This window comes from Humulus lupulus, chromosome 6 (assembly GCF_963169125.1).
Source record: "Humulus lupulus chromosome 6, drHumLupu1.1, whole genome shotgun sequence".
NCBI classification, from domain to species: Eukaryota; Viridiplantae; Streptophyta; class Magnoliopsida; order Rosales; family Cannabaceae; genus Humulus; species Humulus lupulus.
Genome location: NC_084798.1, coordinates 56,764,802 through 56,791,396, shown reverse-complemented (window position 1 = coordinate 56,791,396; position 26,595 = coordinate 56,764,802). Strand labels below are relative to the sequence as shown.

Genomic DNA, 26,595 nt, shown 5'->3' with positions numbered 1-26,595 from the left:
CTTCCCAACCAACTGTTGATATCTTCCTTTGTCAATTGGTTCTCCTTTAAGCATTCGGTCTTTGTTTCGAGTTCGATTGGAGTTTTGCTAGCCTTACCATCTAGCATTCCAATTTCTTTGAGAAGATCAAGAGTATACTTTCTTTGTGATACAGAAATACCTATTTTGCTCCTAGCTATTTATATACCCATAAAGTATCTCAGTGTTCCAAGATCCTTGACTTCAAACTCTTTTGCCAATAATCCTTTGATCAAATTCATCTCCTTGATATTGTTGTCAGTGACTATTATATCATCAACATATACAATCAGGATAGTCATCTCTCCTTTTCTAGAGTGTTTAATAAACAAAGTGTGGTTTTTGTGACCTTGTGTGTAGTCGAGACCCTTGACTATTGAAAAACGATTGAATCATGCTTGAGGAGATTGTTTCAGGCCATAGAGAGATTTGTTGAGTTTGTAGACAATCTTGAGAGTTTTTTCTTCAAATCCAGGGGGTTGAACCATGTAGACTACCTCTTCTAGTTCACCATTTAAGAAAGCATTTTTTACATTTAGTTGATGTAACTCCCAATCCAGGTTGGCTGCTAATGAAAATAAGACTCTGATAGTGTTGAGTTTAGCAACATGAGCGAAGGTTTCGGTGTAGTCAATTCTAGAGGCTTGTGTAAACCCATTTGTAACTAACCGTGCTTGGTTGTGAACACAGTAGATCCATTCGCACTATACTTGACTGTGAACACCCATTTGCATCCTACCACTCTTTTGTCAGGTGGTAATTCCACTAATTCCCAAGTCTCAGTTTTTTTAAGAGCTCTCATTTCTTCATGAACAGTTGTTCTCCATTCAGGAATCTCAAGTGCTTCGTCAATATTTCTAGGAATAAGATTGTCTAACAAGTTAGAAGTAAAAGATTTAAAAGAAGATGACAAATTTGAATAGGAAATAAATTTGGAGATAGGATATTGGGTGCAAGACCTAGTTCCTTTTCTCAATGCTATATGAGTGTCGAGATCGGAATTAGTGTTTGAGAGCCTGACACATTTGGAGAAGGATGATCTATCACCGGATTGGTCTCTTGACTGTGTTAATGATTCATGATTTGGTTATTTCTTTGTCGCCTAGAATAAACACGCAACTCTTGTTGTTGATTTGGTGGATGTATATTTGTTTCTCAACTGACTCAGAAGATGGAGCAAGATCTTGAGACTTTGAATTTGCTGAGTTTTGAGTCGAGTCTGGGGACTGTATTGAGGAATCTAGAGGAAGCTCTAACCCCCACGACCATTGAGCTTCATTGTGATGAGTGTTGTTCTCCCTCTGAAGCGAAGTGGGAGGGAAGTATGGAGTACCTGCAAAGAATGTGACATCCCGGGAGACATAAGATCTCATTGTGAGAGGACAATAGCACCTATAGCCTTTTTGAGTAGGAGAATAACCAAGGAAGACAATTTTAACAACTCTTGGGTCAAGTTTAGTACGATCTTGAGGATGAACATGAACAAATGCGGTACACCCAAATGTTTTAACAGGAAGAGAGTTGGAGGAGATATGAGGATAGGAAACAAGAATAGATTGGGGTGTCCTAAAATGAAGATGTCGACTAGGGAGGCGGTTGATAAGATAGGCAGTGGTGAGAACGACATCTCCCCAAAATTACTTAGGGACGTGCATAGTGAAAATTAGGGCCTGGGCCACTTCTAAGAGGTGTCGATTTTTCCGTTTAGCCACACCATTCTGTTGAGGGGTATCGACACAAGAACTTTGATGAATGATGCCTTTTTGGGAAAGACAGGGTCCCAAGACAGAATTAAAATATTTTGTGTCATTGTCTGTTCGTAATATACGTAGGTGTTTGAAATTGTGTTTGAATCATATTATGAAAATTTTGAAACACCATGTGTATTAGATTTGTGTTTGAGTAGATAGACCCAAGTGAGACATGTGTGATCGTCAATGAATGTGATGAACCAACGATGACCACGGGAAGTAGTGACTTTGGAAGGTCCCCATAGATTGCTATGAATTAAAGAGAAATGACTGGTTGGTGTATAATGTTTATGAGGAAAGACAAACCGAGTATGCTTAGCAAATTGACAAATATCACATTGGAAAGACTCAATTTTATTATTGAAAAACAATGCTAGAAACAAATGTTTTAAATATGAAAAACTCGATGTCCAAGTCGATAATGCCATAACATAATTTTGTCTTTATTTGAAACAGAAACAAAATTGAAAGTAGAAACAGAATTAGATAAACTTGAAGCCAAACTAGAGAAACTAGGCTATTGTTTTATTTGTTGACGATTTTCAAAGATATAAAATCCACCATGAATCTTAGCACTGCCAATTGTCCTCCCCGGTGATAGTTCCTGAAATTGATAGGAAATGGGTAAAAATTTAGCAAGACAACTATTGTCCGTAGTTAACTTACTAACAGAGGATAAATTGCATTTTAAAAAAGGAACATGAATGACTAAATTTAGAATAAATTCGGTCGACAATTTAATTTTACCAATGCCTGCAATAGGACAAAGAGTGCCATCGACAATCTTGACACTAAAATTATTAGAACATGGAGAGTAAGACTCAAACAAGTGAAATAAACTAGTCATGTGATCAGAAGCACTTGAATCAATTATCCATGGTGTTTGAGAATTTTTTTACTGTAGAAGAGAGATTACCAGAGTGTGCAACAGAGCAAGATGCACTATGAGATCCAAAACCAGAAGGAGAATTGAGAGATGATTGATTTATAAGAGTATACAAATGAGCAAGTTGTTCCTTACTGAATGGGAGTGAAGTGGTTCCCCGAGTAGTGTCGAATGGGGTATCATTGGTGCCTTGTCTGAGTTTGGTACGCCTTTTTGTCACTGTGACACCGAGGAGTCCAGTTGGCTAGTTTGCCATGAATTTCCCATCAGGCAGAACGAGTATGTCCATGGCATTGACAATGATATCACCAAGGTCTATCTCCCTTACAGTTTGGCCTTGGATCAGGATTGAATTTTTCATGTGAACTAAATTTGGCAGCAAGAGTTGATCCTTTCAGAGATTGAGAATTTGAAGCATTAAGGCGTCGTGCCTCTTCACGACGAATCTCAGAAAAAGCTTCTTCAGTATTAGGGAGAGGAGAGCGACTGATTATGCATCCTCGAACCTCATCTAGATTGCTGTTCATCCCAATAAGAAACTCATACACCCTTTCTTTTTCCCATTGTTGTTGCTGTATCATACTGCACTCGGTACATAATGGCGTGGTCTCGAGGTAGAGAATGAGTTCCTGTCATAAATCCTGTAAATCTGAAAAATATTGAGTCACAGTGAGAGTACCTTGTTTGATTTCCTTGAGTTTGGTTCGAATATCAAATATTTGAGAGGTATTCCCAAGGTCAGAATACATTTTTTTAACAGCATGCCACACTTTTGCAGTTTTGAAGAAAAGATACCTGCGACTAATTTTTGGATCCATTGAATTTATTAGCCAGGCAAGAACAATGGAATTTTCAGCCTGCCATACCTTATAGGTTGGATCATTCAAGGGAGGAGCAGGGAGGTCATCGTTAATGAAGCCAAGCTTGCTGCGACCACATATGACAATCTTGACAGATTGTACCCATTCCAAATAGTTCTTACCTTCAAGCTTGTGTGTTGTAATCTGAATAGAATCACTTTCGTGGTTGTAGAGAACCCATGGAGCTGCTGGATTGAGTCGGGACTGGGGAAGTGGTGTCCGAATGACTGGAGTCAACTAGGCATTTATTTATGGAGTGTAATGTTACTAGAGAGTTGTGGTCTAAAGTGCTTGCTGAGTTTGGGGTCTCTTAGTGCATGCCCCCCCTCTTGTTCTCAATTGTTCCTTTGCCATTTAAAGGGAGGTAAGAGGGTGTCTGGGTTGTGGCAGAGTACGTTGTTGACGACTCTTTGGGCTATTTGGCTTGAAAGGAATAGTAGGATTTTTGAAGATGCCTATAGTTCCGTGGAGATTATTTGAGATAAGATCAAGTTTTGAGTTGCTATATGGGTGTATAGATCTAAAACTTTTGCGGGGGTTTCTTTTTTGGATCCTTGTAGGGAGGGTTAGTTTGTGGCATTAGTAGTTTGGGCGGTTGGGGTTTTGTTGTTTGGTATTGTGGTTTTCGTTTGGTTGTCGTGTTTTTTCTTTTTTGGTGTGTATTCACGGTTTTCATCCACCACAAATGAGGGCTCTCAATATATTTGAGAGGTGGATCAATCTAAGACAAAGACCTGTCTCTTTTTAAATATATATATATCTATTATATATAATAAGTGTGTAGATAACGGAAATTCTTGGTTTTAACGGTTTTTTTTTTTTTTTATGTTAACTTTAACGGAATATTCTTATATTTAACAGAATATTCTTATATTCAACAAAAGTTTGTAAACACTTAAATTTAAATAAAATAAAATAAATAATTAAAAAAATTAAAATAAGATATTTTTGAGATATTTTACAATGATAATTATTTATAAATAATTAAGCAAATTAAAATATGATATTTTTAAGATATTTTACAAGGGAAATTTTAATTTGTATGCTTGATTATTTTTATAATTACAAAAAAATGCTATGCATATTAAAAATTACAAAATAATACTATTTTTTTGGCACTTTACCTAAAATGTCATTTCCACTTCTTCCTCACTTCTCATTTCTCTCCTCTCTCTTCTCTCTCTCTCTCTCTTATTTCACTCTCTCTCACCTCACAACACCACCACTACACTAAATATTATATTTCGAATAGATTTGGACATGATTTTTGGGGTTTTTTTTGCGATTTTTTTAAGATCTAAAACTCTAAAATCTGCAAAAAATCGAGTGGTTCGATGGTGCTCAATGCCAGCTCGATGAGACCTTCAAAATCATGATTTTTCATGAAAAAATGACTTTGCTCGATGGTGGTTCGATGGTAGTTCGATAGTGGCTCGATGGTGCTCGATGCCAGCTCGATGAAACCTTCAAAATCATGATTTTTCATGAAAAAATGACTTAGCTCGACGGTGGTTCGATGGTAGCTTGATGGTGCTCGATGCAATTATTGTAAGAGACATAATTTTTCACTCGGGTGTCCGTTTGGGGTGATTTTTTTTTTGATTTTGGGTATTTTTTCAAGATCTACACGTTTGACATGTTAATATGCACATTTGTGAAGTGTAGCACTTGTAAAAAATACAAAAGTGCAAACATACCTCATGTTTAAGACATCTTTTGGTATATTTTTAAGTTTTAAACTTCCCAAATGTGCATATTAATATGTCAAACGTGTAGATCTTGAAAAAATAAAAAAAAAATCATCCCAAACGGACACCCGAGTGAAAAGTTATGTCTCTTATGAGAATTGCATCGAGCACCATCGAGCCACCATTCGCTGGGGCCTTCAAGATCAAGATTTTTATGAAAAAATGACTTAGCTTGATGGTGCTCGATGCAATTCTTGTAAGAGACATAATTTTTCACTCGAGTGTCCGTTTGAGTTTTTTTTTTTTTTTTTTGGTATTTTTTCAAGATCTACACGTTTGACATGTTAATATGCACATTTGGGAAGTTTAAAACTTAAAAATATACCAAAAGATGTCTTAAACATGAGGTATGTTTGCACTTTTGTATTTTTTACAAGTGCTACACTTCACAAATGTGCATATTAACATGTCAAACGTGTAGATCTTGAAAAAATAAATAAAAAATCACCCCAAACGGACTTCCGAGTGAAAAATTATGTCTCTTACAAGAATTGCATCGAGCACCATCGAACCACCGTCGAGCTAAGTCATTTTTTCATGAAAAATCATGATTTTGAATGTCTCATCGAACACTATCGAGCAAAGTCATTTTTTCATGAAAAATCATGATTTTGAAGGTCTCATCGAGCGAGGTCGATTTTTTGCAGATTTCAGAGTTTCAGATCTGAAAAAAATCGCAAAAAAAACCAAAAAATCATGTCCAAATCTGTTCAAATATAATATTTAGTGTGGTGGTGGTATTGTGTGAGAGAGAAATGATAAGTGAGGAAGAAGTGGAAATGACATTTTGGGTAAAGTGCAAAAAAATAACATTATTTTGTAAATTTTAATATGCCTAACATTTTTTTATAATTATATCTTTTATCAAGCATATAAATTGAAATCTCCTTTTTACAATGATAATTATTTAAAAAAAAGAAGATATTTTACAATGATAATTATTTTAAAATATTAAAAAAAAATATTTTTGAGATATTTTATAATGATAATTATTTAAAAATAATAAAATCATACATTTTATAACTTAAATAAAATTTATTTAATCTTAAACTCATCTATTAGAATAATATAATATAATCAACTATCAATTAGCAACAAATTATTTTTAAAAAAAAAAGTAGCAAGTAACTTAAATTTAAAATCCACGTATAATATTTAATATTATATTAAACATATAATATATAATCTCTTTGTTGTCACTCTCTAATTAAAAAACTAAAACAAAAATAAATAAATTATTTAATTAAAATTTAATATTTATTTAAAATTTATATGACATTAATATAAATTTAATAAAAATAATTAATAAATTTTATAAATAAAACTAATCAAACGTGCTTACTGCACGTTGCTTGTATCTAGTATATATATACTTCTCTTCTATATAAAAATATGTAGATAACGAAAATTTTTAGTTTTAACCGTTTGTTTTGTTAACTTTAACGAGATATTCTAAATATTTAATAACATATACTTTTACTATAAATTTAAATGTTATAAAATATTATTATTATAATAATATATAAATCTAATTTTTTTACCTATTATATTAATATGAATTCAAATATTATTATAATAATATTTAATACAAAATTAAATATTTAATACTTATTTTAATATTAATTTAAATTTAAATATTATAAAATATCATTATAATAATAACATATGATACATAATCTTAATTTTTATTCAAAAAATTATCATTTATGTTTAAAAAGATTATCATGTTATATATATTTTTATAAAAAATTATAAACAATATTTTAGATTAATTTTTCATTTAATATGTTTATGTTATAAAAAATAATTAATAAATTGTAAAACTAAAATTAAACTACATGTATCTAGTATATGTTAAAGAAGCAGGGACAAAAGTATATATATATATATATATATAGAATATATTTTAATCAATGCTGTTAACAGCTTTGCAGTTTACGCAAATCACTTTTTTTTTTCTTTTTTAACAAAAAAATCAGAAATCTAAACTGTTAATTGTTATCGGTAGTGTATCGATTTTTAGCATAATTATCCTGATATTTTGGGTTGCCGACAAGTTGCTGGAAAAACATTACCGTTTAATAAAATAGCTACTCCCTCAAAATTCCAATATTTCCCCGATAAATTTATCGATAAAATCAATTTTTTTTTCCTTGCTTCCAGATTGATATTGCTAATATTAAAAATTTTAATTTTCCAATTTCACATAGCTATAAAATCATTCTCAATGAAATCTTGTGAAATATGGATTATAAATGCAGAACCAAAGTCAATCAATCATAAGAGGAATCCTTGTGTATCAAGAATGAAATCTAATTGATATAATTAAAAAAAGTACAATATTTACTTTAATTCAAGAATAATATTCTTTAACTAAATAAATATTTTTCCTTTTAGTAAAAATCTGCAAATAAGATATGCAGGGATTAACACAAAAATACAAAATCACAGAAGAAATGTAAGACTGAATTTTGCGGTTGCTGCAACAGGATTGCATGCTGCTGAAGCAACTTGGACACCTTCACAAAATTCATAAACCTGTCTTTCTAAAAGGATGCCAATTCAGAGTTTTACACATCTATTAACCAGTCCAAATAGAATGGTAGACTTCTTTTGTAATGGTAGAAAAAAATGATGGAAGCAAACTACAAGATGTTAACTATCATTCTTTTCCTAGCTTTATTAATATTGTTTGTGCAGTTTCACAATCTCTTGTTTTTCTATGTTTCCTTTGTAAACAGTTTCAATGCAATGGAAAAACGTATTCTCCGGAAGGGGACATTACATATTGTTGAATCTCAATGGTTGGAAGACTCTGTTGCAAGTGAGCAAAGATTGCCAGAAGAAACATATAGCTTAAAGCATATCTTGGAGTATTTGAATGGTGAAAATTGGTGAGTTTGAAATAAATTCCAAATATAGCAAGGGTTTGCCCTTTGAATTTGTTGAAATTGGCAAATAGTGACTTTTTTTTTCCTTGGCAATCAAGTTCTTTAATTAAAAAAAATACTAGTAATTAATTTTTAATGGATAAACTTGTAACAATTACTTTTTGCATGTTGAATATGCCACAAATTTACAAATATAATCTTTGAACTTGTCATGAATTATGAAATTCCGTTTTTAGTAATTACCAAATTAATTAAACCATGTGAATTAATTAAGGTGTAGAATGGGATTTACAAATTAGCTTCTTACTCTTTAGAAAAATGTTATAATTGCAAAATGATAGTTTCAGGTATTGGAGTGGGAGTGGTGGACCCCTTGTGTGATATACTGTATGACCGTTTACTGTTAGGACTCCGGTGTGGGTGGGTGGGTTTGACTTTTGGGTATTTGACTTGAATGAGTTTTCAAGTTTTTAAGCATTATGAACATTTAAGAAAAAAAATTATTGGTGAGAAATTTTTTTCTATAAAATAAATAGAGCTAAAAAGTGATTAGCTGAAATCTGGAACTCATGATGGTGGGGATTTTCTCCTAAAAGAGGATTTTAGCTGTAAAATATCCTAATGAAACCATTGCTGGAATTATCTCATTCAAATAGAAAGATTTCAAATGTCTGCAATTTCTTTATGTATGCTATGTGGATGCTTAAAAAATTTCTTGTTTTGTATTGTCATAGTTCCTGACTAATATTATGACTGATTTATATTTTTGGCTCTCTCTCACAAGCAAATATGACATGGATCTGGACTTGGACCCTGTGGAGAACCAGACTTTCTCATTTTCCTCGACAAAAGATGAAATTGATGCAAGGGACAATGATGCCCCAGAAAACACCAGAGTCTTGACAACACTTGATCCTAGTAGGAAACGAGGAAGACCTGCTGGGAAAAGCATAAATAAAAGAAAAGCAGGGGCTAACCAAGCTCGAAGAACACGACCACGCATTGGAAATAAACCTGCTAAAATATCTGGCAATGAATCAGATGATAGTGTTTCTCATGAAGAAAACATATTCAAAGAAGAGATCAAACAAATGAAGGAAGATGATGATGAGAAAAGTTCACATATGAATAAAGCAATAGCTGGACTCAATCAAGTTCGAAGAACACGGGCACGGACTGGAAAAAGGCCCGCAAAAATATCTGGCAATGAATCAGATGATGATGTTTCTCACAAGGTAAACACAGTCAAAGAGGAGAGCAAACAAATGGAGCAAAATCATGAGCTGCTTCATAAAGCCGAGAGGGTAGAAGAACCTCAATCAGCAGTTGAACAGAATAAGCAAGGTGAAGAAAGTTTTAGACATAAAGAGTGGCTCAACAAAGTTCCTGAATATGAAATGATCGAGAAGTGTAGTAGCGAACACATTCCGCACCAGAAGCTGGAAGTTCTGACTGATCCTGTTCATGCCATGTTGTTGGACATGATTCCAAGTCTCGGAAAGCCGAAAACGGCAACGACTACTACTAATTTAAGGATTGAAGATGATAAGCGGCCAATGGACGTAAATGCAGCACTGACTACTACTAATTTAAGGATTGAAGATGATAAGCAGCTGATGGACGTAAATGCAGCACTGCCACCGGCAGAGCCTAAAAGAAAGAAAGTTAGCTACAGGGATATTGCTAGTGAGCTGCTCAAGGATTGATAGCTTTTACTGTGTTGCACATTTGGTTGTATAAATGTGTTGTGAAAGATGTAAAAAAAATTGAAAGTGGACTGACCATAATTTTAATCTCATTCTCAAGTGTTTCTTACCTACGTGTGCAATGAAACAAATGTACTCACCCACTTGGGGGTTTGAAATTTTCATCTTCATTGTAAAATGTTCAATTCAGGGTAATTAACAAATAGGTAAAAACTATTTTAAACTGTGTTATGCAAAGTTATCAGGCTCTACATTTTGTAAAATAGAATAAAACAGTACATTGAGTTCGATTTTGGTCAAGACTAAAATGTTCTTGAGTTTTATTAATTAATAAATAATTAAAAATACATTTTAAAATAAAAAAAAAATAAATTATTTTCAAATAAAATATATTTTAACTAATAAAAAATTAACAAAAGTATATACTTTTTAAATAAAGTGAAACAAGAAACCTAAAATTAAATATTAAATTATAACCTAAATATTAATTAACATATCAAATCGTTCTTTCCTCTTCATCATTTCTCTTCTTCATTAACTTTTGCTTCAATTATACAGGGAAAATACGGGCTCTTTAACTTTGACGAAACTGTTGGGCTGGGTGGACTAGTTTGCCAAATGTTGATCTGGACTCTTAGACGACTTATCGGCGGACCTATTAGGCAGACTGACTTATAGAACTGGGCTCTTGGACCGTAATATATATTTGCTTTGTAACTTGAAAAGTATCTAGGATTAGTTAACCAAAAATACCTACTAATAATATTTAGTTGAATATTACCTACTTTTTTAATCACATTCTCTATATTACTCTTAAAATACTACTAGAAGTCCAATGTAAAAATCTCAATATTTGCCTCTGTGTGCTATTTACTTCCTTTTTTAAATAATATTCTACGGATATAATAAGTATGTTAATGAAATATTAGGTATTAATGTCAAAATCTAAAATAATGGGTGAAAATGAAAGAAGTTCCTTTAAATTGGGTACCACGTCTAATTTCTACCAGATTTTTCCCCTCCTTAGTTACCTCATAGTTACCTCTCTTTTGCCATGTTTCTCGAAGTCCTCGTTTACTGTATTTTTTTTTTCTTTTCAAAATTTGACTTTTAAAGAACCAAAATGTTCTTAAATGGTGGCTGGGATTCAATCTAGATTTGATTCTTTCTTTTTTTTTGAGAGAGAAATGGGTTGATGTATTTCTGGTTATTCCAAGAAAGAATTTTAGGGTCTGACATTGTTTTCATTTTTTTATTTTCAAAGTTTTACTATCAGAAATGAGAACATAAAACAGTTTTTGTAATTTTCAAAAAAATAAAAGGTGTTTGATTAATTTTTTTAAAAAATAATTTTTTTAGTTTTATTTTTTTAAATCTTAAATAAAAAATAACAAATATATTTACAAAGAGGCAAATTTTTTAAAAGTTTGTAATAAATAATGAGAAAAAATAATTTAAAAGAAAAAATGATGAAAAATAAAGAGTGAGAAAGTAAGGAGAGAAAATTTGAAGAAATAGAAATTGAGAAGAGAGAAATTGATCGATGCAAGAAAAAATAAGAGAGAAGGTGATGAGAAAAAAAGTGAAGAGAGAGAAGTGAGTAGAGAGAAATTGATGAAAGAGGAATTGGTGAGAGTGAAAAAATGATGAGAGAGAAAATGAGGATATATTAAGTGATAAGAGAGAAAGTGATGATATAGTAAGTGTTGAAAGAGAAAATGATGTCATAATAAATGATGCAAGAGAAAATAAGAAGATAGAAATTGATGAAAGAGAAAATGAAAAGATAGAAAGTGAGAAGAGAGATCATAGCGAGAAAGAAAGTGAAGAGATAAAATGTAAGGAGAGAAAAAGTGATGAGTGAAAATACGGAGATAAAAAGTGATGAGAGATAAACTGATGTGAGAGAAAGTGAAGAGAGAGAAACTAATGAGAGAGAAAATAATGTGATAATAAATGATGTTTAGATAATAATAATTAAAAAAATAATGTGAGAAAAAAAAATAAAAATAAAAAAATTTGAGAACAATAGAAAACAACTTTTTGTTATTCTCAAAATTTTATAATTTTTGTAACTTTGTTTTCAAAAAACAGTTTTTAGCTTTTAAAAACAAAATACAGTTTTTTAGTTAAGGAATCAAACACCCTCTTAATTTTTAGGATTAATTTGGTTAATATTTTAATTTTTGTCAATTTTAATTATTTGAAAGTGTTAATTAGTTAAAATATGATTTTTTAAATTTTATTAATTTTAAATTTATTAAATTGATTACTTAATAAAACTCGGGTATTTTGTTCTATTTTGCAAAACACATGAAAATTATGATTATAACTATTTACGTGTCGAAATTAGAAAAAAGATGTATCAGTATTACCAAAAATGTGGATGCGCTACAGCCGACTATCTATATATAAATTATTTCCCATAAGTGTATATTTATGTTCGAAAATACAACTTGTAGTTATCTTCATAATGAGTTTTATTGCTCTTTTTGGTTTTTGCAATGTAATATCTTCATATTTGTATGTATATGTAATTGAGATCTCATTTTACGTTTATGTTTAAATATTTTGATTGTTATTTTACTAAAATGATTTTTTTGTTTTATTTAAAAAATTAGGAGTATGAAAACCATATATGTTCATGGAGTTTTGTGATACCTCATGAAGATGATGATGTAATGAACATTAATATAACATCATATATTTATGGTACCTTCAAATTCCTAACCTGGTAAAATGTGTAAGTACAATATTATTTCAAGGGAATTTACTCATTTGATACCCTATGTTTTTGCAAAGTATCATTTTGGTACCCTCTGTTTTCAATAATGTTCGTATGATACCCTGTATTTCAAAATTATACATATTTGATACCCTAGACTCATATTTGATAGATAAAATTTTGTCAATATGATCAAATTGTCATCAGTTATATGTAATTAAGTAATTAAATTTAAATTTGAAACTTACATAATTGACAGCAGTTTGATTAAATTGGTAAAATTTTATTAATTAAATTTGAGTTTAGGGTACCAAATATGTACGATTTTAAAATACAGGGTACCATATAAGCATTAATGAAAATAGATGGTACCAAAATGATATTTTGTAAAAACACAGGGTACCAAATGGCTACCTACCCTTATTTTAAATAGTAACTTATACAAAATATATTTTTTTAAGTTAGGGTGAAAAAAGTAAATACTGGTTCACATAATATTATTCATCAACTATATTTTAATTGATTTTATAATTTTATTTATACATCAACTTTCTTAAACATTGCATTTTTCTTAACAAACACGATTTGAAACATCTTTCACATCTCAAAAATATGAAGCTCACAATGAGGATATAGTACTAATGGAATCAATAAAAATGGAGATATTGAGTAAAAATTTGGATTATTTTTTGACTTTTAAATATATTTCATTTTAATGTATTAATTACAAGGATAGATAACTATTTGATATCATGCATTTGATCAAAATACAAATTTCATACTTTATGTTTTAAATAATACTTATATAGTACCTAGTAATTTGAAATTATACATATTTGGTACTCTCGACTCAAATTTAATAAATATAACTGAACTGATATCAGTTATATGTAATTAATAAATTAAATTTGAATTTGAAACTATATAATTGAAGACAGTTTGATTATATTGATAAAATTTTATTGATCAAATTTGAATACAGATTACCAAATATACATGATTTCAAATAATAGGGTATCAAATGAACATTATTGAAAATATAGGATACCAAGTGCATATTTTAATAAAACACAAGGTACAAACTCAGTATTTACCATAAATTCAAAATCAATGTTATTGGGAATAAGTTTGCTATTGAATTCTCTGTTGTCATTTTTAATATTTTTTATATATTAAATACAATATTGGGAGTAAGATTGGTATTAATCACTTGTTCTTATAGATATTTTCAATATTTTTTAGAACAAACCTAATGTAAATTCGAAATTATCATTAAAATTTAAGTTCAAAATGAAAAGAATAAAATAATTGATTATAGCTATAATTCTGAAATTAATTAGTATTAAAATATAAATTCTAATGTAAGTTCAAAATGAAAAGAATAAAGTAATTGAATATTTATGTTAATTTCGAAATTTAGGTATAAATTTTAATAGGTAATTATTATTAACTTAATCCTCAATACCCTAATTTTCGAATATGTCAATCATTTAATGACTACTTATCTTTCCCAATTTAATACTGAATTAATAGTATGAAATGGCAGCTATTGAATTTAAAATTTGAAATAGCAACCGTTGTCTATTTAATATTGTAAAAGCATTTTTTTAGTTAATCTTAGTCCCCAATTTTTCTCAAAATTTGGAGAAATTCAAGTAACCAGGATTTCAAATATATATATTTTTATACCGTCATTAATTAATACAAATTACTTTTTTTAGTTGATAGTTAAATTAATTACAACTATTTGAAAGGGATATAATGGCTAAAATCAATATAACATTAAGTAATTACTTGTGTATTTATATATAAACTAAAAAGCTTCTAATCCTAAATAAAAATGTTACAAGTAAAACATGACCAGAATAATACTTATGATTGGATACACATCTAAAGGGAACGGAGACATTTGTCTTCCTAGAAGAAAAAAGTGAAACTTTAACTTGTACCATCTTAATTTTACTAATGGCTAGCTAGAGGTTTCATAGTATCACTTTGGCTAAACGTACATCTTATTAAATGAGAGAGAGCAACAATTATTTTTCTCCTCTACTCAAACTCGAAATGCCCAAATTCAATCGAATCCCAACATCGACGAAAACCAGAGTTATGGAAAACCCTTTTGCAAGGGTAGCCCCCGTCAACTTCTTACTCCATGGCCATGCTTGGAGTCAGCAATGACATGAAGATATTTACCTATGGCGAAGAAACCAGAGACAGGTGGAGCTAGATGGAGGAGTTTAAGTTGGGGTATGAGATTTTCAGTCTTCAAAAACAATAGTAGAGTTAGCAATGGTGGCGTTATAGCTCTCTTTTTCAAGTGACAATCGATAAAAATACTTTCAAAGTTCATTAATTTGGAGCCAACCCAATCCAAGAGGGTGGCGCTCTGCCGTGCCCCTTCCAACTAGGGCAAAGGTTTAAGGACCAATAGGGTCAGCATGCATGGTACTTTTGCATCAAAAGACATAATTAAAACATCATGAAATGCTCAACTTAAGCCAGCATTTCTAACTTACCAACAACAAAAAAGGATCAGATGGAAGGGTCTCCGAAAGTCAGCATTGAAAAAAGAAAACTAATAATACTATGAAGTAAGAGTGAGAATCTAAACCTGCAAACCGCGGCGACCGATCGCACCGCACCACACTACACCGCAAACCGCGGTGTCAAAAGTGGAATGATTCGGTATGGTTTGTATCTTAGCTAAACCGCGTGGTGCGGTGCGATGCGCGGTTTGGCGGTGTGAAATTTTGGTTTGCACCACACCACATCATATACTTATAAATATGTTAAAAAAAATTAAACTTTACATATATACTATATTTTAGTAACCCAATCTAAAACTAAGAGCCTACTTAAATTAGGAGTCCACTTAAATTAGGGTATAACATTATTCTCTAACACATCATACACAATAATAACTCCTTCCTCTCTCATCTCATTTGCGCCTCCTCCCTATCACCTCTCTATCTCACACATTTTTTTAACACACTTACACCGTGGAAAACCACCCAAACCACACCGCAAAAAATGGTTTGGTTTGGTCGGTTTGGTGCAACGAAATCACACTGCACGGTGTGTTCTAGCTACTACACCGCACTTGTGGCGTGGTGTATTAAAAAGTATTCAAACCGCCCAAACCACACCATGCACACCCCTACTATGAAGATTATTTCTTTCATATCAAATACAACATTTGAACATTAACATAAGTGAGTCACCAACCATACTTGGCTTGTGTTTCAGCTTTTGTGAGGAATCCTTTAGCACGCCTCTCTGATAGTTCCATCTCTTTCTGCTTCATATCAAAATATAATGAACCAATCTGATGCTTCCTCTTATGCATCTTCGTAGGCTTCCCCTTGGTTGAAACCGGCTGAAAACATAAGAAACGAAATCTAGGTGAGATGATTCTAAAAAGTTCTATCACATTAATCATCAAAGATTAAGAAAAAAAAAGAGAATCATGCAGCATGCAAAAGGATAACACAACTAAATCCATCACATAATAAACTCACAAGAGATTATATGGACAAATTGGTCTCATGGAGTTCTGATCTTAAAAATACCCCATTTTTATAGTTTAAATCTCCATTTATGACTTAAGGCCCATTAGTGCATAAATCACAGGAAAAACTGTTCATCCGTTCTAAAATCAAACGTAACTGTTTTTCACTTATTTAAATTGAAAAGTGGAAAAGATACTTTAGTAGCTTATTAGGTACTTGCTTTCACATAAACATAACGTAGAAATTACAAGAAGCTTGAAAACAAAGGCTCATTACAATCGGATGAGGTGTATAATTAACATGAGAACTTCAGAAACTACAAGTCAGTCCAAATTTGAACTAACAGCAGAATCCCTGCTAGTGGTCAGAAGGAATGTAGGTCCCACCAGCTCTTCTCAAAAACAAGAATCATACATCGTCTAGGAAAGCCCCCATCAAAGATTCAAGTCTCGTATTTCGACTTTCTTTTTATTATTATTATTTTTATTTTGTACTCTTTGACAGGTTCAAAATAATTCTGCATTAAGAATATATTGCAACTGCATCTTACCAAAGAAGATTTTTAAGAGATAGAGAAAAAAATCAAATCAGCATAAAGTCGGGTTGATCTTGCAATTGCAAAACCTACAATTCATCAGTTGTAGAAAGACAATTCAAGATGTCCCTCATCACAGATCAGTAAATATCAAATACACAGAACTGGTCAGATATTCCCTTGAATTAACTCCCTATGTTAGTACCAGCTCAGCAAAACAAACTACCCTAAAACTAATGACCATGCTACTAAGTACAAAGGCACAACTGCTAATTGCCCATCTTTCACACTAAAGTCTTAACTAAGAGTTTTCTTTCTTCTAGTAATGGGGGCTATGTCCATTGATTATTGTTTCGAAGTGGTTTTAGTGTGTAGAGAAATTATAGTCGAGTCTGAATTTACGCCTTAGCACTAAGTACACACTGCTCCAGACCATTTCAAAATTTGAGAGCAGCACTGGCCATTTCATACGCCAAAAACAAAAGCAAAATATACAAGATACATACTGATGAAAAGCAACATCATGATTCATATTTAAGTTCAGTAGACAATTAAGTGGCATACGAAGAAAAAGAAACTACGAGTATAGTACCTGGTAAGAAGGCCCAAAAGCTATTCCAGTTAACTTGACCTGGTCCTCCCTCGGCCTGTCCTTGATCAAATCGTCTTGCTTCACCTCAACTATATCTGTAGGAATCTCATTCCTTCCTCTCTTTCCGCTTCTAAAACAACTTAGATTCACGTCTGGAATCTCCGGTACTGCAGCCGTCGATTTATCAACCCAATTGTTTGGATATTGGGTATAATCACCATAGCTCCCATAACCATCATGGTTACCGTAACTTGAACGATCTCCACCACCAAATTCAGATACCTTTTGGTGAACGACTGCATTTTGATCAAAACCCGAATTGCAATTCTCATAGTAACCATAATTACCTGCATTTTGGTCAGTACCCGGTCCATAATTTTCATCGCCATAGTGTTGCGCATAATTCCCACTATTTTGATCAACACCCAATTGGTAATTCCCTGAATTATCATGATTCACAGAACTTGTATCGACCGTCGATTCCTTCTCAGTTCTAGAAGCACCTGAATTCGACGCAGAGACCTCGGTTTCGACAATGGCTCTTCGGCCCGAACCAGAGGATGGAAGGGCGCCCAAGGTAACGGAGTTCCTAGCGGCCGGCATACTCGACAGTAAAGACCTCCCCCAAGAGGTTTCGGACGAAGATTCGGGCTCTCTTCTTCGCCTTCTTTCCTTCTCCTTCTTCTCCTGCTCTTCCTCGTCGTCATCTTCTTCATCGATTCCTCTCGATTTTACCAAGGGATTGATTGGAGGCCTGAATTGGACGACCCTTTTGGCATTAGGCTGCGAAGAAGAAAGATTGGACGTGGGTTTGGGCTGAGGAAGAGCGGAGAAGAGAGACGACGTCTTTGAAACAGTCCCGCCGGATTTGAGGACGGTTTTCGAATCTTCTTTAGGGGTTTGGATAATGGGCGAAGAAGAAGATACGGGTTTGGGGAGGGAAGAGAAAAGCAAAGAGGAAGAGGATGAGGTGTTGGAGATGGAGGATGGGTCGGGCAAAGCTGTGTGTTTTGGAGGTGGGTGTGGGTGTGGGTGTGGCTGATCGTCTTGTTCTTCGTCGGAAGAGGCGTAGTTGGCTAGTAGAGAGTCCATCGAAGGAGAGAAGCTCTGATGTGTTTTGCTTTCCTATTACAACAAATCAGAGTACACCACCAGATCCTATTTCATCAACCCTAATTCTAATTTCTAAAGTTGCCGGAGAAATATTTCATGTGACCAGTGCCCACCAATTAATTTTACATAAAAAAATGGAAATTAAAAAAAAAATGATTTTCTAAAAATTAATTTATAAAAGTATAGTTTTACTAATTTTCTCAAATTAAAGTTAAAAAAGTCATATATTATATGGAATTTTAAATAATTAAATTTAAAAATTTACAATTAAAATCTTTTATGTAGATACCGGAATTTTTTTATTTTAACTGTTTTTTATTTATTTTTTTCGGTTAACTTTAACGGAATATTGTTATATTTAAATTACAGTAAGATATTTAAGATGATAATTATTTAAAAATAATATAATCATATATTTTATAACTTAAATAAAATTTAATTAAAATTAAACTTAATATTATATTAAATATATAATATTTTGTTATCACTATCAAATTAAAAAAAATATAACAAACTTAATGTTGACGGTGAGAACTCGTCAACTAAGTTAAGTTAGAAAAATCGCAAAGTAGAGATTATCAAAAGAAAAACTTTAGAAATCTAAGTAGAAACTTCAAGAACAATTGTAGAAGACAAATGGTCAAATCAGTTTGTATTGATTATGGTGCATTGCTACATTAATTTTTCCAACCCCCCTCCATGTGGAATTGGGGTTCATTATATAGTGGGCTCTAATGGCCCTAGATACACTGTGGTCCAGGGGACCAGGTAGTACACAAGTACACTGTCTATGTACTAGTTGCAACATCACTACCTCTGAAACCACTGTAATGCCCCAAATTCTCCGATGAGGTTTAGTGGCGGTTTAGTAGGCCGGGAGGGCCGTAATTGTTTAATCACGCCATTAAATGAATATATGCATGTTTATGTGAATTATATTATGATATAATGGTATATGCATGCATGTGGGTCCACATTTGATATATTATGCTGTTTTGATAATTTGGCCCATTATGGGTAATTTGTGTATTTGGGTGCATGATGTGATTTGTGAATGAGATTCCATTATTATGGAGATATATTCGAGCTATTCGGCATGAGACGGTTATTTCTGGTGGATTAGTGGTTTTGTCATAACGGGGTCAATTTTGGGGTAATAGGAATGTTTATTTGATGATAAATTGGGAATATTTGAGATCAGGGTGAAATTCTGGAGGTTTTGACTATAATGTCCCTGGGGTGTTTTCGGGACCCTGAGCATTAGGTTTTATTTGAGGTTACTTAAGCTTGAAGTAGCTGTCAGATATAACGTGCGATTAGAAAACCTTTAGTTCTTCCTCTTTAGTTTATTTTTGCCACCCGAAGCATATTTGAAGAAATCTTGAGTTCTAGGAGTCAGAATTAAGTGAGGATCGAGGCATAACGATCCTAGGAAGGATTAGAAGCTTCTTGACCGAAGGATTTGACAGAAAACAACCTAATCGAAGGTAACCTAAGTTTAAAGTTTTGAGTTTTTAGAGTTTCTAAGCTTTGAATTGGACTTTGTGAATTGTTGAGTTTTTGATTCATTTGAACCTTGGGTTTTGAGGGTTTTGATGCATTTGGAAGCTTGGGAACTTTGATTTGATGATTGGGGAATGTTTAGGTATGTTTTTGGAGGCTTTGGAGTGATAAAAACGTGTTTGGGAATGACCCAGAGTTGAGGGCCGCGGCCTTGTTCTTGGGGTGCCGCGACCCTGTCTTGAAGAAGCAGGTGGAGTTTTTGTGCTTGCTGGGTGCCGCGGCCCTTGCCTTAGAGAGGTCTAGGGGGCACGGCCCAAGGTGCTAGGGCCGCAACCCTTGCCCAGTTTTCGCCCCGTTTGCTCGTTTTGACCCCGGGAACCTAGTTTTAGGCGTTGGGAGTGTCCTTACTACTTGGATTAGTTTGGATTGATCTCTTGGAGGCTAGATATTTATTTGAGGACCTTTGATTATCATGTTATTGATGGTATCCTATAATGTGTTATGATTAGGTAACCGCTAAAGGACTAAAAGCTAAACCGTTCTCAAGGGTCGTTTTTTTGTTCATTCTAGCTCGAATCAAAGGTAAGAAAACTGCACCCCAAATGTGACATGCATGGCTATTCATGAGGCATGTTGGTTGTATAAATATGAACATGAATTGATTGTGGAATACTTAGCAAATGTTGCTCACTTGTGCACGGTACTGACTCATTAGTCATATTTGGCAAAGGTGCTAGTATCAACTGTGAAGCTGTGACTTATTAGTCAGGTTCAGCAGTGGTACTGGGCACTGGTCACATTGCACTGACTCATTAGTCAGGACGATCTTAGCGTGTTCAACGCAAGCTAATAAATATTAGATTTAATCGACTTTCTGCATTGAATGACTCAAAGAGCATTAATGCTGGACCGACCTCAAGTTCGATGAATAATATAAGCGCTTGAAGGCTAGTGGCTTACCTAGCAGCCACTCTTCCACTTGAAATAATGACTTGCTTGTCAGTCACTCAGTATGGTTTACCAGAACCTGTTGAAGGCTAGTGGCTTACCTAGCAGCCACTCTTCCATTTGAATTAGTGACCTGTTTGTCAGTCACTCGGTATGGTTTATCAGAACCTCAAGTGATATTCACTCACCTGTTTGAAAGCTATGAACTCTGTGTGATTATAATGATAATCATTTGATGATGTTTACATATAATGTTATGTTTTCTTGCTGGGCTTTGGCTCATGGGTGCTATATGGAGCAGGTAAAGGAAAAGAAAAGCTCACCTAACCTTGAGTGGAGAGCTTAGGTGATGATGTGTACATATGCGGCCGCTTGACCACCACGGCCAAGGAGTTCTCAGAGGAACTAGGGGGTTTACCCTATTTTTTCCGCTTAGGTCGGCGGGGTTTGAAATTTTGGAACAATAATGACCTTTTTGAGTTGTAAATAACTTGTGGGCCCATGAACAGTTTTATGTATCAATAAAACATATCCTTTCCTTTTTACTGGTTTTCACCTTATCCTGTTAATAACACTTAGATCACGTTTTTAACCAAAGGACTCAGGCAATGAGTCAAATTTCCGGTTCACCGTAACTGTTCAGGGGTAACCAGGGCGTTATAACCACTCTCCTGAAAGTGTACTTGTGTACTACCTGGTCCCCTAGACCTTAGTGTATCTAGGGCCATTAGAGCCCACTATATAATGAACCCCAATTCCACATGGAGGGGGGTTGGAAAAAATACTGCAGCAGTGCACCATAATCAATACAAACTGATTTGACCATTTGTCTTCTGCAATTGTTCTTGAAGTTTGTACTTAGATTTCTAAAGTTTTTCTTTTGATAATCTCTACTTTGCGATTTTTCTAACTTAACTTAGTTGACGAGTTCTCACCGTCAACAGTTTGGCACCGTCTATGGGAAACTAAGTATCAAGCTACTGTTCTACCATTACTTCCGGCAAGAAGAAATGCCGAGACGTTCAAAGCGACTCAGGGAGCCACGAGAGGTGGAGGTCCACCTTAACGGAGTCCAGCTGAAGGCCTCCATGAAGGATCCTCCTCCACCCAGAGATGTGGAGCCCTCAAGGGACCCTAAGGTTCACGAGGGTGATAGAGAGGCCTCGTCACCGGCCGTCCCGCCCAGAGGGAGTCCTCCAAGGGCACCACCGGGGAATGCCAACGAATTCCCGCTCCCTAAACCACCATAAGTACCGAACTTCGGCCGGCAGGACCCGGGCCCCTCGACGCGTAGACATGATAAGCATCCCCGGGTCCATTCCGTGAGCTCGAGTTCTAAATCTCGATTCTATGAAGAAGAAATACGTGAGCTCCATCGTAAGAACCAAAGGTTGGAGACCACCCTAGAGAATATGCAAGAGGTGCTGAATGGCCTATTGCAAGGTAAGTCGAGCGTGACCTTGCCCAAGAGAAAAGAGAAAGGTCGGGAGGGGGCAGAGACCACCGTACCGGTAGATAATGGGAGGACTCGACACTCCACCAGTAACACCCCTCGAACGAAGCAACGCGAACATCCTGAACCACCGAAGCAGGCCCAGAAACCAGAGTCGAGGTCCAACGCTGCCCCTCGCAATGAGGACGAGGTCACCTCTAAGAGAGCACCCTCAGATTTACAGGAGGAGCTCAACAAAAAGAGGGCGGGTAAAGGGACCACGCCCCCTATGGCGCCTCGAGAGGGCAAAGGAAAGGGGGATCTTAACCCGTCAGCTTTAAGGAACTCCTTAAGCAAGAGTAGGCAGGACTTGGACACAGAAATGAGGAGCCTGTGAAGCATGATCGTCACCACCTCTGGCGGTCAGGCCTTTGAGGAAGAGTTTGACCATGAGTCACCCTTCGTGAGGGAGATCCAAGCCATCCGGCTCCCTGCCAACTTTAAGGAACCCAATATGACCCCCTATGAAGGAAGCACAGACCCAAAGTACCACCTGGACGCATTTAATGACTTGATGAAGCTGAGGGGAATTAACGGAGCCAGATGCCACTGCTTTGCTGTCACATTGAAAGGACCCGCATACAAATGGTTCAAAAGACTAAGGTCGGGGTCCATCAGATCCTGGCAGCAGTTTTCTGATGAATTCCTCCAACAGCACCACGCCGTGCGGGACTACACGATGCCAGACACCAGCCTTGCCAATGTGAAGCAAGGAGAAAATGAGAGTCTAAAGAGCTACATTCACAGGTTCAACATGGGGTTCGCTAAAGTGGGGAGCCTGACCCGCCGGGAGTTAAAAATGGCCATTACAGCCGAGGTGCGCCCGGGAAGAAAATTGTGGGACAACATGCTGAAGAGGGAAGTCACCGACCTAGATGACTTCTACGAGAGGGCGCAGAAGTACATTCGGGTGGAGGATGGCCATGCAAACTTAAAGGCAGGAAAAGAGGAGCCCCACGCGAAGCCCCCAGCCAACGAATGGCCGAATGGAGCAAAGAAGAGGAGGGCGTATGATGGGTCAAGGGATGATCAACAGAGAAAGACCAAACGGGGGAGTGATCATAGGCAAACGACTTACACTTTCTATACGAACCTTACAGACACCAGGGAGCATATTTACCTCACCAACGAAGATTGAGTTCCCTTCAAGAAGCCCCCATCGATGAGGAAGGACCGGTCCAAAAGAGATCCCAGCAGATACTGCCAGTACCACAAGGATATCGGTCACACCACAGCAGAGTGTATCCATCTGAAGGAAGAAATCGAGGAACTCATCCACAGGGGGCACCTAGGCCGTTATGTCAGGAGAGAAAGGCCGAAGCCGGAGGACGAGCCGGCGATACCCCAGATGCAAGGACGAGCCCTAGAGATACAGGGGGAAGTCCGAACCATTTTTGGAGGTCCAGGGTTTGGAGGAGATTCTCGGAAGGGACGAGACAAGTATGCAAGGGAAGCCAGGCGAAGTCTGCCACCCTGTGTCATGAGCTTGGAGCAGCGACCCCCGAAAAGCTTCAAGGGGGAAAACGACTCGATCATGTTTACAGAGGAGGATGCGCAGGGTGTGCATTTCCCCTACAACGATCCACTGGTGCTGACAGTTCAGTTGGCCAATATGCGTGTGCATCGGGTCCTGGTGGACAATGGAAGCTCAGTGGATATCCTGTATCACCCTGCCTTGGAAAAGATAGGACTGGGTATTCGTCACCTGAAACCCTGCCAATCCTCCCTATATGGTTTCACGAGAGACTCGGTGCGACCCCTAGGGATGATTGAGTTAGTGCTCACCATGGGGGAGCAACCCCAGCAGACTACAGTCATGGCTAGTTTAGTCGTAGTAGATTGTGTTTCAGCTTTCAATGCGGTATTGGGGAGACCATCCCTAAGAGAATTGAAAGCCATAACTTCTATAGATCACTTAGTCATCAAGTTCCCAACTCCAGGAGGAGTAGCTAGTATGAAAGGAGAATAGAGAGAGGCGAGGGAGTGCTACAACACCTCCCTCTGCGCGTCCGTGAAACCGTAGGAACCAATGGCGATGGTGATACACGAGGCGCTAAGTGTGCCCACGGGGAGCCCACAGGAGCTAGACCCCCGTACCGTGGAGGAGTCAGGAGCAGAACCTGTGGAAGAAGTAGAGGAGGTGATAGTAGTGGAGGAACCGTTGAGAAAGTTGAAGGTAGGAAAAAGCTTGCAGAGTGACGTGAAGGAGGAGTTGATAAGGTTTTTGAAAGATAACCTGGATGTATTCGCGTGGAGTCACGAAGATATGGTGGGTATAGATCCCAGTGTCATGTGCCACCACTTGAATATCTCTCCTGAAGCGAGGCCCGTTAGGCAGAAGAGGCGGGCGCTGGACCCAGAGAGGTACGCAACCTTAAAGGAAGAGGTTGACAAGATGAAGACCAATGGGTTTATCCGCGAGTCATTTTACCTTGTATGGGTGTAAAATCCAGTGCTAGTCCCAAAGCCGAATGGAAAATGGAGGACTTGCGTCGATTTTTCAAACCTGAATAAAGCTTGTCCTAAGGATAGTTTCCCGCTCCCGAGAATAGATAAGTTGGTGGACACAACGGCTGGGCACGAATTACTGAGCTTCATGGATGCCTACTCTGGGTACAACCAGATTCCCACGAACCCAGCGGATGAAGAGCACATGTCATTTATAACGGATAAAGGACTCTACTGCTATAAGGTGATGCCCTTCGGGTTGAAAAACGCGAGTGCCGCCTATCAAAGGTTGGTTAATAAGATGTTCGCCAAATAGATAGGGAGGAACATGGAGGTATATGTTGATGATATGCTGGTGAAGACCAAGAATGCCGCAGAACTCACCAAGGACCTAGATGAGATGTTCGACACACTCAGGAAGTATATAATGAAGTTGAATCCCATCAAGTGCACTTTCGGTGTATCCTCTGGGAAATTCCTTGGCTTCATGGTCAACTCTAGGGGCATCGAGGCTAATCCTGATAAGATAAAAGCCCTGATAGAAATGAGCCCACCAAAGAACAAGAAGGAAGTGCAATGTCTAACGGGAAGGGTGGCAGCCCTTAATAGATTTATTTCGAGGTCAACTGACAAGTGCCTCCCCTTCTTTAACATCCTAAAAGGGAGCAAAAAGTTCGCTTGGGATGAGGAATGTGAAGAGGCATTTATTAAGCTGAAGGAGCACTTGGGGAAGCCACCCCTTTTGGCAAAACCTGAAAAAGGTGAAAAGCTATACTTATACTTGGCGGTGTATGAACATGCCATAAGCACGGCCTTGGTTAGAGGGGAGAAGAAACATCAACAACCCATTTACTATATCAGCAAGCGGTTGGTGGATGCGGAGAACCTGTACCCTGAAATTGAAAAGTTGGCATATGCATTAGTTGTGGCTTCGAGGAAGCTGAGACCCCACTTCCATGCTCATGCAATCAAAGTTCTCATTGATAGCCCTCTGAGATAGGTCTTGCATAAACCTGAGACCTCAGGAAGGCTGATGAAATGGTCGATCGAGTTGAGCCAATTCGATATTGTTTATACCCCGAGGATTTCCATCAATGGGCAAGTGCTGGCAGACTTCATAGTGGAGTTCACCAATTAGCCGAGTGAAGGAAGGAGTGAAGAATGGGGGTGGACAGTCATGGAAAAGGAGCAAGGGGGTCTAGAGGAATGGAGCCTGCATGTGGACGGGGCGTCCAATGAAGGAGGATCTAGAGCTGGTATCATGATGACGGGGCCCGAAGGACACAAGATGTACTGTGCGATCCGGTTTGGGTTTGAGGCCTCCAACAACGAGGCGGAGTACGAAGCACTCTTGGCAGGCTTGCAGTTAGCCCAGGAGCTAAAGGTGACACGCCTACGTATTTTTAGCGACTCACAGCTGGTGGTGTACCAGGTGAAAGGTGAGTATCAGGCAAGAGGCCCAAAGACAGCCGCGTACTTGGAAAGGGTAAAGGACTATCTGGGACGATTGGCGGAATACAGCATAGAGAAAATCCCGAGAGAGAGGAACACCCATGCCGATGCCTTCGCAAAACTGGCTTCCACCAAGGATGGGGATGTCCTGGAGTCGATACTTGTGGAATACTTGCCCAGGCCCAGCATCGTCAGCACATACGTGCACATGGTCAGCGCCCTAAAGGAGTCGTGGAATGAACCGATTAAGAGATACCTGGAGGAAGGAACCTCGCCCGTGGACAAGAAAGAGTCCCGGAGGTTGGTGTATAAGGCCACTAGGTACACCTTGGTAGACGAGGTTCAATACAAGAGAGAGTTCTCGATGCCACTCCTGCGATGTGTGGGAGAGGAGGAGGGGTTGAAAGTACTGCAT

The 26,595-nt window shown here is 36.4% G+C and overlaps 2 protein-coding genes across 2 annotated transcripts in view; one reads left to right on the top strand and one right to left on the bottom strand.

Annotated features, from left to right (window-relative positions):
* Positions 1–10,076, top strand: part of LOC133782186 (DNA ligase 4) — a 49,586-nt gene extending 39,510 nt beyond the window's left edge. The window contains exons 26-27 of the mRNA XM_062221402.1: positions 8,005–8,157; positions 8,939–10,076. Coding sequence (XP_062077386.1) covers positions 8,005–8,157; positions 8,939–9,860 — 1,075 coding nt within the window. The 3' untranslated portion in view covers positions 9,861–10,076. The remainder of the gene's footprint in view (positions 1–8,004; positions 8,158–8,938) is intronic.
* A 4,999-nt stretch (positions 10,077–15,075) lies between these two features.
* LOC133782185 (uncharacterized) lies at positions 15,076–18,425 on the bottom strand. The gene is made up of 2 exons (XM_062221400.1): positions 17,225–18,425; positions 15,076–15,964 (listed from the first exon to the last, which is right to left on the bottom strand). The coding sequence occupies exons 1-2, from the start codon at positions 18,314–18,316 to the stop codon at positions 15,806–15,808; spliced, it is 1,251 nt and encodes a 416-aa protein (XP_062077384.1). The 5' UTR covers positions 18,317–18,425; the 3' UTR covers positions 15,076–15,805.
* Between the last annotated feature and the right edge of the window lie 8,170 nt (positions 18,426–26,595).

Bases quoted from the DNA above. Each gene is read 5' to 3' on its own strand.
- LOC133782185 (XM_062221400.1), bottom strand. From the start codon at position 18,316: ATGGACTCTCTACTAGCCAACTACGCCTCTTCCGACGAAGAACAAGAC. The intron at 15,965-17,224 runs GTACTATACTCG...TTATGTTTTCAG, and splicing joins CTTTTGGGCCTTCTTACCAG to CCGGTTTCAACCAAGGGGAA.